Source organism: Bubalus kerabau, chromosome 10 (genome assembly GCF_029407905.1).
Source record: "Bubalus kerabau isolate K-KA32 ecotype Philippines breed swamp buffalo chromosome 10, PCC_UOA_SB_1v2, whole genome shotgun sequence".
NCBI lineage: Eukaryota > Metazoa > Chordata > Mammalia > Artiodactyla > Bovidae > Bubalus > Bubalus kerabau.
This window is the reverse complement of record NC_073633.1, coordinates 65,206,634-65,222,498: the sequence shown is the minus strand read 5'-3', so window position 1 is coordinate 65,222,498 and position 15,865 is coordinate 65,206,634. Positions and strand designations below refer to the sequence as shown.

General features: G+C 37.5%; 1 protein-coding gene across 13 annotated transcripts in view; it reads right to left on the bottom strand.

Moving 5' to 3' along the window:
- Window positions 1-15,865, bottom strand: part of ATP8B4 (ATPase phospholipid transporting 8B4 (putative)) — a 345,053-nt gene that overhangs the window by 128,208 nt on the left and 200,980 nt on the right. For all 13 annotated transcript variants that reach the window (XM_055538002.1, XM_055538000.1, XM_055537998.1 and 10 more), the window contains 2 exons: window positions 6,933-7,003; window positions 1,884-1,966 (listed from right to left, as the gene is read on the bottom strand). In XM_055538002.1, the coding sequence (XP_055393977.1) occupies window positions 1,884-1,966; window positions 6,933-7,003 (154 nt within the window). The remainder of the gene's footprint in view (window positions 1-1,883; window positions 1,967-6,932; window positions 7,004-15,865) is intronic.

Below are 15,865 nucleotides of genomic sequence, written 5' to 3'. Positions count from 1 at the left end.
AGAGGGGTATGAGGAGTCATGTTGAGAAGGCAGATTCTTGGCCCCATTCCTGCAGTTCCAAGTAAGAAATCTACCTAATCTAGTGTGTCCCTTTACACAGGATCCTGGAATTGACCTCTGGTCACGGGGTGTGGTAGAGACAGCACTCAACTCAACTCCATACTCATTTCCTCTCTTGCAGTTAGGTCAGGCCCATGTGACTCGTGTTGGCCAATGAAACATGAGAGGTAGAGCAGTTAAAAGTTAGCTTGTCTCTTTCATCTCCTCCTTACTCTGATGTAATCACCTTAAGGCCCATTAGTCTAGGCATCAAAGCTACAAGATGAAGAAGCCCATCCAACCTGCATCAGATGCTACATGAGGAAGAAATAAACTTCTACTGTTTATGCCACTATGATTTCAGGGTTGTTTGTATCTAAATCACAGCACAGGCTATCTGTGCCAGTATCTATGAAAGAAAATGAGCTGGCAATTATAACATAATTTTCTGCTTTTTAACAGTAAAGTAAGCAAGAAGTCATGAATTTTTACCTCCTCATAGATTAACAGAGGTGTAAAGGTACACTTCTGCCAGGAAAGAAATGAGTAAATTACATTTAGGTTGCACTTTTAGGACTCTATGAATATTCCTTGACGTGTTTTAAGGAAGTATTTTGATTCATGAACACAATTTACTTTTTTGGATTCATATAACAGTAAAATTTCATTGAAAAAAATTACTTAGTAGAAAATGTGTAATTTATTTTAATCTAATCAAAATATTTCTTGGGCCATTCAGTTTCCTGGCTATTCCCCTGACTTAAATCTCAAACTGGAGGAATATTTTTTTTCTGTAAACATTTGTTACAATGGCACTCATTTAAGAAAGATTAAAATATTAACAGTATCCAGATGGAGTCTATAAGCAAATGCAAAGCACAAGCAATAGGAGCTCTAAGTTGTGCCCTAAGAAACTTTAAAATGTAAAGCTGCCTGTGCTCTAACTCACAGGATCTTGCTTGTCCATATTTTCATTTAGTAGACTCCAAAGGAAACATTTAGAAAGATAGCCTCAAACTCATAAATATGGGTTAATAAATAAAACAAATCTGTATGGAAATATTGATATCCAAGAGAGACCATTGAGGGATGCCAGGAAGACCCCAAAGATTCTCCAACCACCTATCAGGATGCCCGAAGTCCTACCATTAATTATTTTTCCTTTGACTAGAAGAATTTTGCTACTCTGTGACAGCTTTGATAGAAAAGAACAAGACACAGATGGAGTAGAATAGGCAGGGGAGACCATGCTGAGGAGCATGGGACTGGGTTGAATGATGTGAAGATGGTGATAACAAAACCCTGGTCTAAAATACAGGGCAATAGTTGACAACTGATTGATAAATTATAATGTTCTTCTTGAACACCTACTATCTTTATGATATTATACCAGGCACTCTGAAAGACAGAAATATATGAGGCAGAGTTACTGTCTTCATCAAGTCTGTAGTCTGGGGTTTGGTCTTTGTTATGGAGCCAGAGAACACATGGCTAGTTAGAGCTAGTGTGGCCTGTTACTCATCCTCAGCAAGTCTGTATGAGGCTCCAGGGAGACCCAGGTCAGGCAAATGAAAGGTATTATAGGACCAGAGGGAACGAAGTCTAGAGAAGAGAAAACAAGGATGAAAGGAACAATGAACTGATACAGCCATTCTCCCCTTGTTAAACATTTTTACCCTTGAGCGTGAGAGGAGATCACAGGCTTTGATGCTTGGAGAATTTTATGTCCTTCCACCAAATAAAAAGAAACATAAATTGAATTTCATATAATTATTTTGTTACATGGCTTTGTTACAAAAGCTTTTTGGTTTTGAGGTCTTTCTTTTTCAGTTTTAAACACTTACCATCAAACTTTGCAAGTCTGCTAATATCTGCTCCAAGTTCTGAGGTAACTGAGAGCGCGTGGCGCACTTTAAGGTTTGTTTCCCTGTAAAATTAATTGACATGACATGAACTTTTAAATGAAGTAGCCCAACAGTATCTTACACAAAGCAATCAGGGGCATTTCCGCAATTTTAGCACATGCAAAATCCAACACAAGAGATTCAAGAAACTCCCTCTGAATGTCATTCACACCTCCCACACTATCTCAGGAAAGTGGACAAGTCTTTGCAGACTCCGAAGAGTTAGCATTCCATCCACGGCACATCTCTGTAACAACAGTGATCTGTTTGGCTATTTAGAAAAACAGAGGATGTATTAATAATAAGTATGGTTGCATTCGAACATTCTTAGACATCATGCATGAGTTACAAAACACATTAGGAATGGGAACACAGTTGCCAGTTAAAGGAGGTCAGTATCACTCCAGAATCTGGTATCTAGGCAGAAGTTTTACTGGTTAAGAATGGTCATAGCAAATTTCACAGTAGCTGAAATTCAAATGGGAAAAGGAATACAGCTTTCTTTTTCTTGAAGAATCAAGCCAAGAATCCCATACATCTAGAATCATAAAACTAGACAGGAACTAAGTAGATCACAAGGAGCTGGTCATCTTCTTCCAAGCAAGACCATGTATACATTGGACAGATGGCTGTCTGGTATTCATGAGATGACCAGCAGTGAGGATTCTATGGCCATCACTCAAGTCTCCTGTTTAAGGAGTTTGTCATGTTAGCTTCCTCACTGAGTTCAACCAAATTCTCTTCTACCATAGCTTAAGAGCATCTGTCAGAGTTCAGTCTTTATGGAAATGTTTAGTAGTGGGTTCAGTAGTAGTGGGTCAACAAATATTGACTGAATACATACCATAGTCACCCATGAAATCAATGCAGCCCTGAAGGTTACTGTCCTCTTGAGGAAAACAAGTGGTAGGTAAAAAAGCAAATATCACCTTTTGGAAGTGCATGCCAAACCATGAAAAACTGAATTTAGAGAACTGAGCAGATACCTGCAACTTCATTTAATCTAAACTTCTCCATGATTAAGTTTCACAATGATGTTATGGCAATAAGAACTGAATCCAAGGAATGCCCATTAGTCAAACAGCTTACTGCAGAAAACATTAAGCGAATGTATAATTGAAATAACTTTATTCAAAAGTCATTTAGATCTTACTGATCTAAATCTACAAATTCTAGGAGGCAGAGATGAGTATAGACAGTCAAAAATAACTTCATAATTGAGGCAGAAACTGAGTTGGGCTTGATGGAAAAGAGTGAGACAGTGGTGTTGAGATTAAAGGACAAATATTTGCCCTTTAAATGACTTTTCAAATAATTTAAACAATCACACCAACTGGACTAGACAGCTCTCATTCCTCAGCCCTATTCCATATACGCTGTCACTCACCAAAGTTCATCATCATGTTAATTTGTTTCCTCAGGATTCTAATATCTCACTTCTATATTCAGACATGGAAACTAAAGAGGAAGAATAATCACACACAGCCCTCACTGATAAAAAAAATTTTTTTCCAAAACTCCTGATTTTTTTTTCTCAAATAATATTTTTTAATCTGTAAAAAAAACTACAAATGACAATATAAAATAACACATGCATAAAGGATCTGAATAGACACTTCACTAAAGAAGAAATACAGTGATAAAAAAAAAATTCACTGTCATTTCTCACTAGGGAAATGCAAATTAAAACCATAATGAGATACTACTACTTGCCTACTATCTAAATAATAATACTACTACATGCCTACTATCTGAACTATCTGAAATTTAAAAGATCGATCATACCAGGATAGTCACTGAAAATCTCATATACTAATAGTGACATCTAAAATGGTACAGTCACTTTGGTCAATATCTTGATAAACTTCAAAATGATTTTCAACATAAGAAACAATACAGAAAGATCCTTTTTACCTTTTAGTCAATTTCTCCTATGGTACCATCTCACGAAACTGTATCACAATATCACAACCAGGATACTGACATTAACAGTCAAGATATGGAACACTTCAATCAACACGAGGATTCCTCTGGGCTCCATTTATGGACATACACCTTCTCTGCCTCCTCCAACCCATCTTAAACTCCTGGCAATTCCTAATCTGTTATCCATTTCTCTAATTTTATAGAAATGTTATATAAATGAAATAATACAGTATGTGACCTTCTGATATTTACTTTTTTCACTCAATATGATTCTGTGATGATTCATTCAGGTTATTGCATATATCAATAGTTCATTCCTCTTTGTTGCTCAGTAATATTCCACAATATGGATATACCACAGTTTGTTCAACCATTCACCTGGTGACAGACATGTAAGTTGTTTCTAGTTGGAGATATTACAAATAAAGTGCCCTAAACGTTTGTATACAAATTTTTGTGTAAGCATAAGTCATTTCTCTGGGATAAGTGCCAGATAATGAAACTGCTGGATACAGGAGCCACATGCTTAGCTTTTTAAGAAACTGCCACACTCTTTTCCAGAGTGACTGTAGCATTTATATTCTCATCAGCAATGTGTGAGTGATTTGGTTTCTCAATGTTCTTGCCAGCATTTGGAGTTCTCACTAGTTTTTATTTTGGTTATTCTGATAGGATAAGTGGGAAGTGATATATCATTGTTGTTTTAACTTTAATATACCAATGGCTAAAGTTGTTCGGCATCTTTTCATGTACTTATTTGCCATTTGTAAGTTATCTTTGGTGAACTGTCCTTTAATATCATTTGCCAGTTTTCTAATTGGATTTTTTTTACTGTGGAGCTTTAAATATTTTTCATATATTCAAGATACAAGTCCTTTGTCAGATATACATAGCAAGTATTTTCTCCTAGTCTGTAACTTTTATTTTCATACTCTTAACAGAGTCTTTTGCACAGAAAAAAAAAAGAAAAGAAATTTAACATGACAAAGTCCAGTTTGTCAAATTTTCCTTTTATGCATTATGCTTTTTGGATCAAATCTAAGAGCTCTTTGACTAGCCTTAAATCTTCAAGACTTTCTACTATGTTTTTTTCTAAAGGTTTTATAGTTTTATGTTTTATATTTGAATTGTTTCCTTAACAATTACAGGACTACTCAAACTATTTCATACTGGATGAGTTCTGACTGTTTTTCAATGAAGTAGTCCATTTACTCTAGGTTGTTAATGTGTATAGAGTTATACAGAGTATCTGCATATCTTTTTGATGACTTCAGGAACTATTGTAATACTCCCTGGTTCATTCATGATATTGTTAACTTGTATCTTTTTTTTTTTCCTTTCACAGTCTTAAAAATGTGTCTATTTTACTGATGTTTTCAAAGAACTAACTCTTTCTTTTTCTATATTCTTTTTCTATTTTCAAATTCATTGATTTTCTTTTCTCTTTGCTCCTTCCTTCTACTTGCTTTGGTTTCTTTTGCCATTTTCTAGGTTATGAATGGAAGATTTGATAATTGGTTTGAGGCTTTTTTTTCTCTTTTCAAGTATATACACGTATAGCTGTAAATTTTCCTCTTAGCACTATTTTAGCTTCTGCCAAACCAAGGGTAGGATCACATAGGCTGATCTCTATTTGGATACCTCAGTACAGCAATGATTTAGAAGGCAGTGGTTAAAACCATGGGCTCTTGTTGTTAGACTGCCAGGTTTGAGTCCTGGTTTCATTTGTTAGTCTGGGACAAATTCTTTAGTCTCTCCAAGCTTTCGTTTCCTTGCCTATACAATAGGGCTATAGTACCTACATCAGGATTAAATGATAGAATCCATCTCAAGCACACACTTTAAAATGTAAGTGTTCAATAAACGTTTTTATGTCAGACAGACTAACTGAATCCATTGAAACGAAATTACTATATGAACTATAACTAAATTCCAAATTAGCGTCTATGTCAAAACTGCATCCTACTTCATTTCTCTCTCTACATCCTCACTTGACCCAGTCCAAAAGTTGCCTTATAAAGTAACACCAGTTCTTCTTTCTTCAAGAGATCTTGATTGCCATTCCTCTCGTTTTCTTTAGAAAAGCACTTCATATTAAAAACAAATAAACAAAGAGACCCTTCCAGGGAATCTCAGTGAAGAATCCCTATGTAAACTATATATATTACTCACATATATAATTAGCTCATTGTTTCTGAAATAAATTCAAGAAAAAAGACAGAGTTTTCACAAGATCTGCAAAGTAACTAGCAAATGGACTAAATGGGACTTCCCTGATGGTCCAGTGGCTAAGACTTCACCTTCCAATGCAGGGGGTGCAGATTCAATCCCTGGTCAGGGGCTAAGATCCCACGTGCCTCACAACCAAAACACCAAAACATAAAACATAAGCAGTATTGTAATAAATTCAATAAAAACTTTGAAAATGGTTCACATCAAAAAAAAAATTTTTAACAGACTTTGCAATTTACCAGTCTTATTTCTTCCAAGAATATAAAATTAAGAGTATTTTTTTTAGTTTTTTGATTGAGGTATAGTTGATTTACAGTGTTTCAGGTGTACAGCAAAGTCATTCAATATACACATATATTCTTTTTCAGATTCTTTTCCATTATAGGTTATTATATTTAATGTAGTTCCCTGTATTATACAGTAGATTCTTGCTGTTTATCTGTTTTATATATAGCAGTGTATGTATGTGTTAATCTCAAATCCCTAATTTACCCCTTTGGTAATCATAAGTGTGTCTATATCTGCTTTGAACTAAGTTCCTTTGTATCAATTTATCAATTTAGATTCCACATTTAAGTGATATATGACATTTGTCTTTCTCTGAGTTACTTCACTCAGTATGACAATCTCAAGGTCCATCCGTGTTGCTGCAAATGGCATTATTTCATTCTTTTTAATGATTAATATTCCATGGTGTATACACACACACACACACACACATTGCATCTAAGATTAAGGTTTAAGATTTAAGTTAGGTTTTGTTTCTAAAGCTATTGCTCTTAAATAAATTGAAAACCAATCTAAAAAATTATTTGAATTGTAATAACTTACCCATCAAGCTCAGCAGTTTCGATATAACAGAGACCATGTGGCTCACTACTTGATAGGAGAAGGAGATCAGCCTATTTTGAAAAACCATGATAAAGAATATTTGAGGGGGGAAGATTGGTTGAATGCCTTCAACACTGTATCACCCCTCCATTACTAATGAGTCAGCAGTCTTAGGAAAAAAGTGAGACATGAAGTCTTGCTCCACCTCTCTGACATATGCCCTGAATCAAAACCCCCTCTGCTTCCTTGTTCCTGCTTTGCACTCTCTTGGCCATCAGAACATAGGCAAGGGCAGGATATAGCATATAAATTAACAACCGCTTTATTTTTTAATAGAAATATATAAAGTTTTTATATATTCCCATATAAAATTTATCTTTTATAGAAATATATAAAATTCCATTTTCTTGCTTTGATAATTGCTCATGGAAAATATAAAATGTTCTCCAATAAGTACGATAATTGGAAATACTTATATGCACACACTTTAATTCTTCAGTTATCAGTAAAGAGCAGAGGGCAGGCAAAGAAATGGGGAAAGACAAAAGTGAATAAGCAGGAGAAAACTGAAAACAATAGAAAAAAATGAGAGGCAAGGAAAGAGAAAAGGATTAAAGGAAAAACAAACTTGAAAAGATAAACAGAACAACAGGAAGATTCAAGAGGGAGGGGACATATGTGTACCTATGGCTAATTCATGTTGATGTATGGCAGAAATCAAACCAGTACTGTAAAGCAACCATCCTTCAATTAAAAATAAATAATTGTTTAAAAGATAAACAACAAAAAAAGAAAAAGATGATTGTGTATAAGAAAAGGGAAAGAGAAGAAAAGCAGGGGTTAAGCAAGAGGGCTGGATAGAATAGAAAACATGGTAAAAACAGAAAACATTCAGAGATGAGGAGCTAGTCTAGGACAGAGATAAATTATTCTCTTGGTGCTTTGGAAATGACTGATCATGATTCAGTTTTAGAACTCTGGTAGCTTTCTACATTGGGAAATTGTTTCTTTGAAATTTCAAAATTAATTTTAAAATAAAAGTTTTTATGAAATTCTTAAGGATATGAATATCTACAAAGAACTGACTAAAATTATAGCAATTTATTTTGACATATTAGCCTAACAATTTTCTACCTCTAAATGTATGACTGGCACTCCAAAACTGTAAATTTTTCTTACCTTTGGTTTTTAAATACTAGAAATATCCCATTATCAAAGCCTGGAGGTTAAATTTAGAATCAAACTACTCATTTCATTCTCTCAAGTGTTTAAATTTTCAACTCAAAAATAGGCCAGGCGTAGCTGCATGTATGGGGGAATAGTTTTGTCTAAGTCATAACAAAACAGAACTGAAAAAAAAACTCAGTGACAAACCCCTAACAAAATAAATGGGTTTGTACTATCAAGGTTCTTCAACTGTGGATGAAAAAGTCACAGACGTCTGTCAAGGCAGAAATTATTTACTTTCTGACTTCTCACAACATGACCAAAGCAAACTCACTCTGAAGAGGACATGTGAAGAGTATATGCCAGTTATAAGCCAACATTTTTAAAGTGAAAAAGTGTTATGAAAATGAACCTTGATTTTATTTCTCACATTTACATTACAATGAATAAAGGCATAAGGCACAACAGCAGTAGAGCTTCACACTCTTTGGCCTATAGTTCTCCTCCCTGAGTTTAACAGGATCATTTTAAACAAAAGCCAGAATTCTCTAATTGCTACCATCTGTGACTGAAAAATAGTTATGAAGTTTAGAGAAAGATAACCATGTGTACCTACGGTTGCTTTTCTTCAAAATTCTGCCTAGTAAGAACTATCCAATGTTACTGCGTAATTTTGAGCTCAGCTGCCTTAACACATATTCTCAGCAAATAAGGAGAGAGACTGTTGGCCACAGTTGGCTCAGAACATGTGACTGGGGCACCACTGCCACCTGGTGACTGGATTCTCTCCTGAGCAGTGACTCAACTCCTAGAGGCAGAAAGTGTTAACCTCACAGGTTCTGGGCTAACTCTTTCTGCTTTTTCTATACCCTGGGAAGCTAGGACTTCTATCTTCCCTTCATCTACCTTCCCTGCCTCCTCCTGTAACCTCCATTGTCAACTTTTTCTATGTCCTCTGAACCTTCCTCCTGTTTTCCCAATCCCTAATCCCTGCCCTGCCTCCCCTCACTCTTCCTCTGTTCTCCCAGCCCAACTGCTGAGTTTGGGTATTTCCTTTTGCTAACTTCTCTCTTCAAGTTTTGTTCATTCACTGTAGCTGAAGAGCATGTGTGAACGAGCAGTGGCCAGCTAAGTTGCCATCATGCCGCCCTGCTTCCACACGCACTCGGTAGTCCTTTTGGAAAGGAAGGGCAGGAGAGCTGTAGGAACAGCCTTGTTAGTACTGGATTGCTCTCTGCTCTTTGGAGCAGGGAGTAGGGCAACACATGGGTGGTCTTAGGGTCCAACAAGCCCCAACAGTCTGTCAGTCTCAGGTCAGTCCTCCTTAAGCTGATCCCTTCAATCTCTCTCAGGGACCCAATTCCTAGTCGATTCAGAAACTTGTGTTTGAGTTGGAGGTGTTTATAATACCAATAGCCAAAATTTGGTGAGTTTTTACTATGTGTCTGGCACTATTCTATATAGCCTAGCCTTAATGCAGTATTTTATTTAACTCAAAGAAATCCTAAATGTATATCTTGGTGCTATCTCTACTTTACAGATGAGTAAAGTGAGGCCCAAAGAGGTTCAGTAACTTGAGGCCACACAGTAAGTAGGGCACTAGGGTGTGAATCTAGGCAATTCAAGGCCTATACTGCCAGGAGTACTAAATTGAGTGAAAACTTCTTTCCTTCAAGGATTTTATAGTTTAGTAAAGACAGAATATGATAAGGGTTCTAAGTATCTTATTAACAAAGTGCTATGGGAGGAATCCAAGTGAGAAAGGGATATATCTAACTGGTAGCTAAGGAAGGGCTTCATGGAAGATTCCAGATGGAATGGAGGGCAGGTCCCTGCAGGCAGAGGTGTTAGCAGGAATGAAGTACAGTAACAGAAAGTGTGATTACTGGAACTCACAGTGGGACCAGGCAGCAGTTAATCCCAACCATACCCATCTTCCTTAGACTCTTATTTGTACTGGGTTGGCCAAAAAGTTAGTTTAGGTTTCCAAGAGATGGTATGGAAGAGCGCAAACAAACTTTTTGGCCAACCCAATACTTTCTTCTGTCAATTATTGGTTCCTTTTCCCTGTGCCCTCCCAGGAAAGATTCAACTATCTCTCTCAAGAATTGAGGACTGTTTTTAACACAGTGTCTCTTCATCCACCTTCCAAAGGTAACAAAAAGCCCAAGTAGCAGCTTCACGGAGACCTGAAACAAATATATCAGCCAGAGGACTCTTGAAAAGAATCTGCAGAACATCTGTAAGTTCTAAGAGCCAATGACACTAGTCAGTTCAGTCGCTCAGTCATGTCCAGCTCTTTGCGACCCCATGAATCGCAGCACGCCAGGCCTCCCTGTCCATCACCAACTCCCGGAGTTCACCCAGACTCACGTCCATCGAGTCAGTGATGCCATCCAGCCATCTCATCCTCTGTCGTCCCCTTCTCCTCTTGCCCCCAATCCCTCCCAGCATCAGAGTCTTTTCCAATGAGTCAAGTCTTCGCATGAGGTGGCCAAAGTACTGGAGTTTCAGCTTTAGCATCAGTCCTTCCAAAGAAATCCCAAGGCTGATCTCCTTCAGAATGGACTGGTTGGATCTCCTTGCAGTCCAAGGGACCCTCAACAGTCTTCGCCAACACCACAGTTCAAAAGCATCAATTCTTCGGCACTCAGCCTTCTTCACAGTCCAACTCTCACATCTATACATGACCACAGGAAAAAACATAGCCTTGACTAGACAGACCTTTGTTGGCAAAGTAATGTCTCTGCTTTTGAATATGCTATCTAGGTTGGTCATAACTTTTCTTCCAAGGAATAAGCATCTTTTAATTTCATGGCTGCAGTCACCATCTGCAGTGATTTTGGACCCCAAGAAAATAAAGTCTGACACTGTTTCCACTGTTTCCCCATCTATTTCCCATGAAGTGATGGGACCGGATGCCATGATCTTCATTTTCTGAATGTTGAGCTTTAAGCCAACTTTTTCACTCTCCACTTTCACTTTCATCAAGAGGCTTTTGAGTTCCTCTTCACTTTCTGCCATAAGGGTGGTGTCATCTGCATATCTGAGGTTATTGATATTTCTCCCAGCAAACTTGATTCCAGCTTGCGTTTCTTCCAGTCCAGCGTTTCTCATGATGTACTCTGCATATAAGTTAAATAAGCAGGGTGACAATATACAGCCTTGATGTACTCCTTTTCCTATTTGGAACCAGTCTGTTGTTCCATGTCCAGGTTTAACTGTTGCTTCCTGACCTGCATACAGATTTCTCAAGAGGCAGGTCAGGTGGTCTGGTATTCCCATCTCTTTCAGAATTTTCCACAGTTATTGTGAAAGTGCTGCACTCAATATGCCAACAAATTTGGAAAACTCAGCAGTGGCCACAGGACTGGAAAAGGTCAGTTTTCATTCCAATCCCAAAGAAAAGCAATGCCAAAGAATGCTCAAACTACCACACGATTGCACTCATCTCACATGCTAGTAAAGTAATGCTCAAAATTCTCCAAGCCAGGCTTCAGCAATATGTGAACTGTGAACTTACTGATGTTCAAACTGGTTTTAGAAAAGGCAGAGGAACCAGAGATCAAATTTCCAACATCCGCTAGATCATGGAAAAATCAAGAGAGTTCCAGAAAAACATCTATTTCTGCTTTATTGACTATGCCAAAGCCTTTGACTGTGTGGGTCACAATAAACTGTGAAAATGACACTAGACTCCTAGATTTATTAGGCATAATTAATGTTTTGTTGAATTAAAGAGCCAATGAAGCTAAACCTCAAGCAATTATATAACTTCTAAAAGCTGTGCAGCTAAGGGCTAACAAAACATTCACATAATTGTATCACTTTTTTCTCTCAACAGTCTCATTGGGGGATAATATTCCTACTGTGTGAATAAGAAACCTGGGAAGGTCATTTCCAGCCTCACAAGCACAAGAAGAACTAAATTAACTTAGGTAATGCCCATAGCAAGTCATGGTGAAAGCTTCATCACATCTAATAGAGGAACCCAGGGCTCTAAGAGCTTTAAAGCCATACCCATGACCATATGGAGCTTAAAGGGCAAAGCTAGAACTAGAACTCAGAACTCTGATCCCAAAATGCACACTCTTTCTTCTGGTTGGCTACAGAATGACTGGAATACAACCATAAATAACAAACAGCATTTTGCTTTGCTAGTGTTCAAAAATCAAAACTACAATGGTGAAAGGATACTGGGATTTGATTCATAACCAAATGGAAAGATATTTTGTAGAATTAACTGAAACATCATATTTGGATCTCCCTTCATTTTTTAAGCCATTCTCAAACATGGAATTCTTCTTTATCATCTACAAAATTATCTCTTCTTTTATAGTCCAAAAATAAAAATCCAAAATGGCTCATGTGGTGTGAATAACTTGTGGAAAAATATGTTGATATGGACAAAAATCAGAATGAGGTCATAAAAATGAAAATGTATACGATTATAGTTAATATTTTTCTTATACAGAGTGAAGTAAGCCAGAAAGAAAAACACCAATACAGTATACTAACTCATATATATGGAATTTAGAAAGATGGTAACAAAACCCTGTATACAAGACAGCAAAAGAGACACTGATGTATAGAACAGTCTTTTGGACTCTGTGGGAGAGGGAGAGGGTGGGATGATTTGGGAGAATGGCATTGAAACATGTATAATATCATATATGAAACGAGTCGCCAGTCCAGGTTCGATGCACGATACTGGATGCTTGGGGGTGGTGCACTGGGACGACCCAGAGGGATGGTATGGGGAGGGAGGAGGGAGGAGGGTTCAGGATGGGGAGCACATGTATACCTGTGGCGGATTCATGTTGATATATGGCAAAACCAATACAATATTGTAACGTTAAAAAATAAAATAAAATTTAAGTTTCAGATCCATTGTTCAGATCCAAATGTTCAAATGCATGTTGAACATTTCACATTTTTTTTTAAAGAGGAAGATTTATTTCAGCAATTAGAGTAAAACAAGTAACTCTGAAGTTATAAAAGTTAAAATAACTGAAAATGCAATTCAACCACAAAATGGCCTCCCTAAAAGGATATCCTTTAAAAGATGTTGAAAAAACATTGGATGAGACACCCTGATGATGGGTCGAGAGAGAGACAAAGCCTGTCCACGGTCAGGACTGGAGTTTAGGTCAAACTAGTCCTTTCATTTCTTAAGGTGAAATTTTCAGTTTCTGTAGCAGAAGAATGCCTTTGTTCTAAAGCAAAAATTTACCGTTGTAAACATCTAAAACACAAAGGCCATTCTGTGGAGGGAGTGGAAGGGGAGCTTTTTCCAAATAAGCTAAACTACTAAATTCATGTGAAATTCAAATATGCTCATGTCCAGGAAAAGGTTTATTTCTACCACCAGATAAGAAAAGCAAAACATAAATTTATATTAAAAAAATAAATTAAAAAAAATAAAATATACTTAAAAAAAAAAAAGGCAAAACAGGAAAATAGCACTGCAGTCAGTTAAAGGAGGAAGGTAGGCATGGTTCCCACGGACCAGGGTCTACCAGTATCGGGAACTCTGCAGTGTGGTTTTCTCACACTATTTACTTGGTTCATCTAACGCAAGTCAGTCTCATTGTGATAACTGAATTATGCTCTCCAATTTTTCTTGGTCCTAAAATAAAAATAGGAGCTCTGAAAATTCAGTCCAGAAGTGTTTTAGATTTTTTAAGGTAAAGGGCAGTAAGGATTTCTTATCTGGAAAACAGAGGTGAGTAACTCTTAACAGGCCAGCTAACTGGTCATCTCAGACAAGCTCCTTTCCTTGCTTAAAGTGACTTAAGTCAAATTAGAAATACTAAGTTTGACAGTTATAGGCTATGCATTAGAATTGGGAGCAGCACTTCTAGCATCCAAGCCTAGAGGCTCTGACTCTGGAAGCCCAGGCTCAAGGTAATTAGGACAGGTCTTCTAACAGAGGCAGGAGCTGCATATGGTAGTGGTAATGAGTGGGGTTAAAACCCAGATGGAATTTAATTCCTAACCTTCCTATTGACAAGCTATCTGATGGCACTGCACCTCTATTTTCTTATCTGTAAAATGGGAACAATAATAGTACATAACCTGCTGTCATTGGGCTAATGTGAGGATTAAATGAGTTAAGCTGTATAAAGAGTTTTTAATATTATCTGATATGTGGCATGTAGTCAATAAAGGCTAGCTATGATTTTTCATGATCTTCACTATCTGGTTTCCCAGGCTCTACCTCGGTGCAGTAACTCAGAAGTGAGTCTCTTTTAGAGACCTGTGATTGTTGCTCCCCACATGTAAGCTCTCTGATAGCCTCTAACAGCTGATGCCAGGGAGTAGGAAGGTATATTAGCACGTCTAAGTGATTATAGCAGTTCACCCATAGAAACATTTATTTGTCCCTGAAAACAGCTTCATAGGTGCTGAGTAGCTGCACATGGAAAACTTTTGAACAAAGTGACCTAATCAAGAGGCACTGAAGTGTTCTGGCATTTGGAGGACCCCCTCACTTATCCAAAGACTAAACCAACAGAGCTATAATTGTAGGAGTCAGACAGACATGACTGGAAATTTGAAAAATATCATCTGTTACTGACCAAGCAGTTGGAGACCAGGCTTTAGGTCTGTGGGCTGAGTGCCTACTAATACTTCGCTCCAGACAGACAGATTATCCAGCCATAGATGAAGCTCTCTGGAAAATCGAAATTACCCAGACCCTCCCATCAGCCCCACCATGGGGATTTACTCCTATAAAATGAATGCTGTGACCAAGCAGGGCAGAATGTTCTCTCTGTACATAGACAGAGCCTGAAGAGAAAGGGAAGGAAGGAGGTGCCAGGTCATGCACACCTGTTACTGCCCCACACTTGACAATCAGAGAAGTCACTCCTGAGAAAGAGAGGGGAGCAAGCAAGGGGGTGCAAGATGCTCAGTGTTATTTTGTTGCTGTCCCTCCAAGTGAAAGCAAGAACAACAGGACCTAGGGAATGTTTGGGAATAAATAAGCATTTCCGCCCCATCACATGACCACAATGAAAAGGCTACATCTGCACTGTCCAATAAGGAAGCCACAAGTCACACGTGGCTATTTAAATCTAAATTAATTAAAATTAAATAGAATTTAACTTTCAGTTCCTCAGTTGCATAACCACATTACCAGGATTCCATATCCACAAGGTGCTTCTGACTGTTCTATATTTGGACAGCACATAGAACATCTTCTTCACTGCAGAAAGTGCTACTGGACAGTGTTGGGACACATGGATCACGAACTTCATGCGAACTCATCTAAATGTGGATTCATTTTAAACCAATGCTAACGATGTGTTTGTGGAACTGGTTTCCTGCATGCGATGCCTGCAGTTATACTTGTCTCCATGTTTCATTCCACAGAAAGGTTTGCAATAACAAGCAGCGTGTATACTATAACACAGAAAATACAACTAAATTAAAAACAAAGACCAAGGAAAGTGCAAGTTAGAATATTAAGGCTTTAGAAGGCAAGTTGGAGCACCAATACACTATGGGGTCAGAGAAATAAGCACTTCTCTACTTAAAGTGTGAACTTTTTTTTTTCTTTTTTTGACTTTTAAACAACAGAAATTTATCTCTGATAGTTCCAGAGGCTGGGAATCCCAAGATCAAGACACTCACTGCAGGATGCCCTCATCCAGTGACAGCCATCTTCTTTCTGTGTCCCCATGTAGCAGAAAGGGTGAGGGAATTCTCCATTGTCTCCTCTCTAAGTGTGCTAATCCTACTTTTTTTTTACTTTATTTATT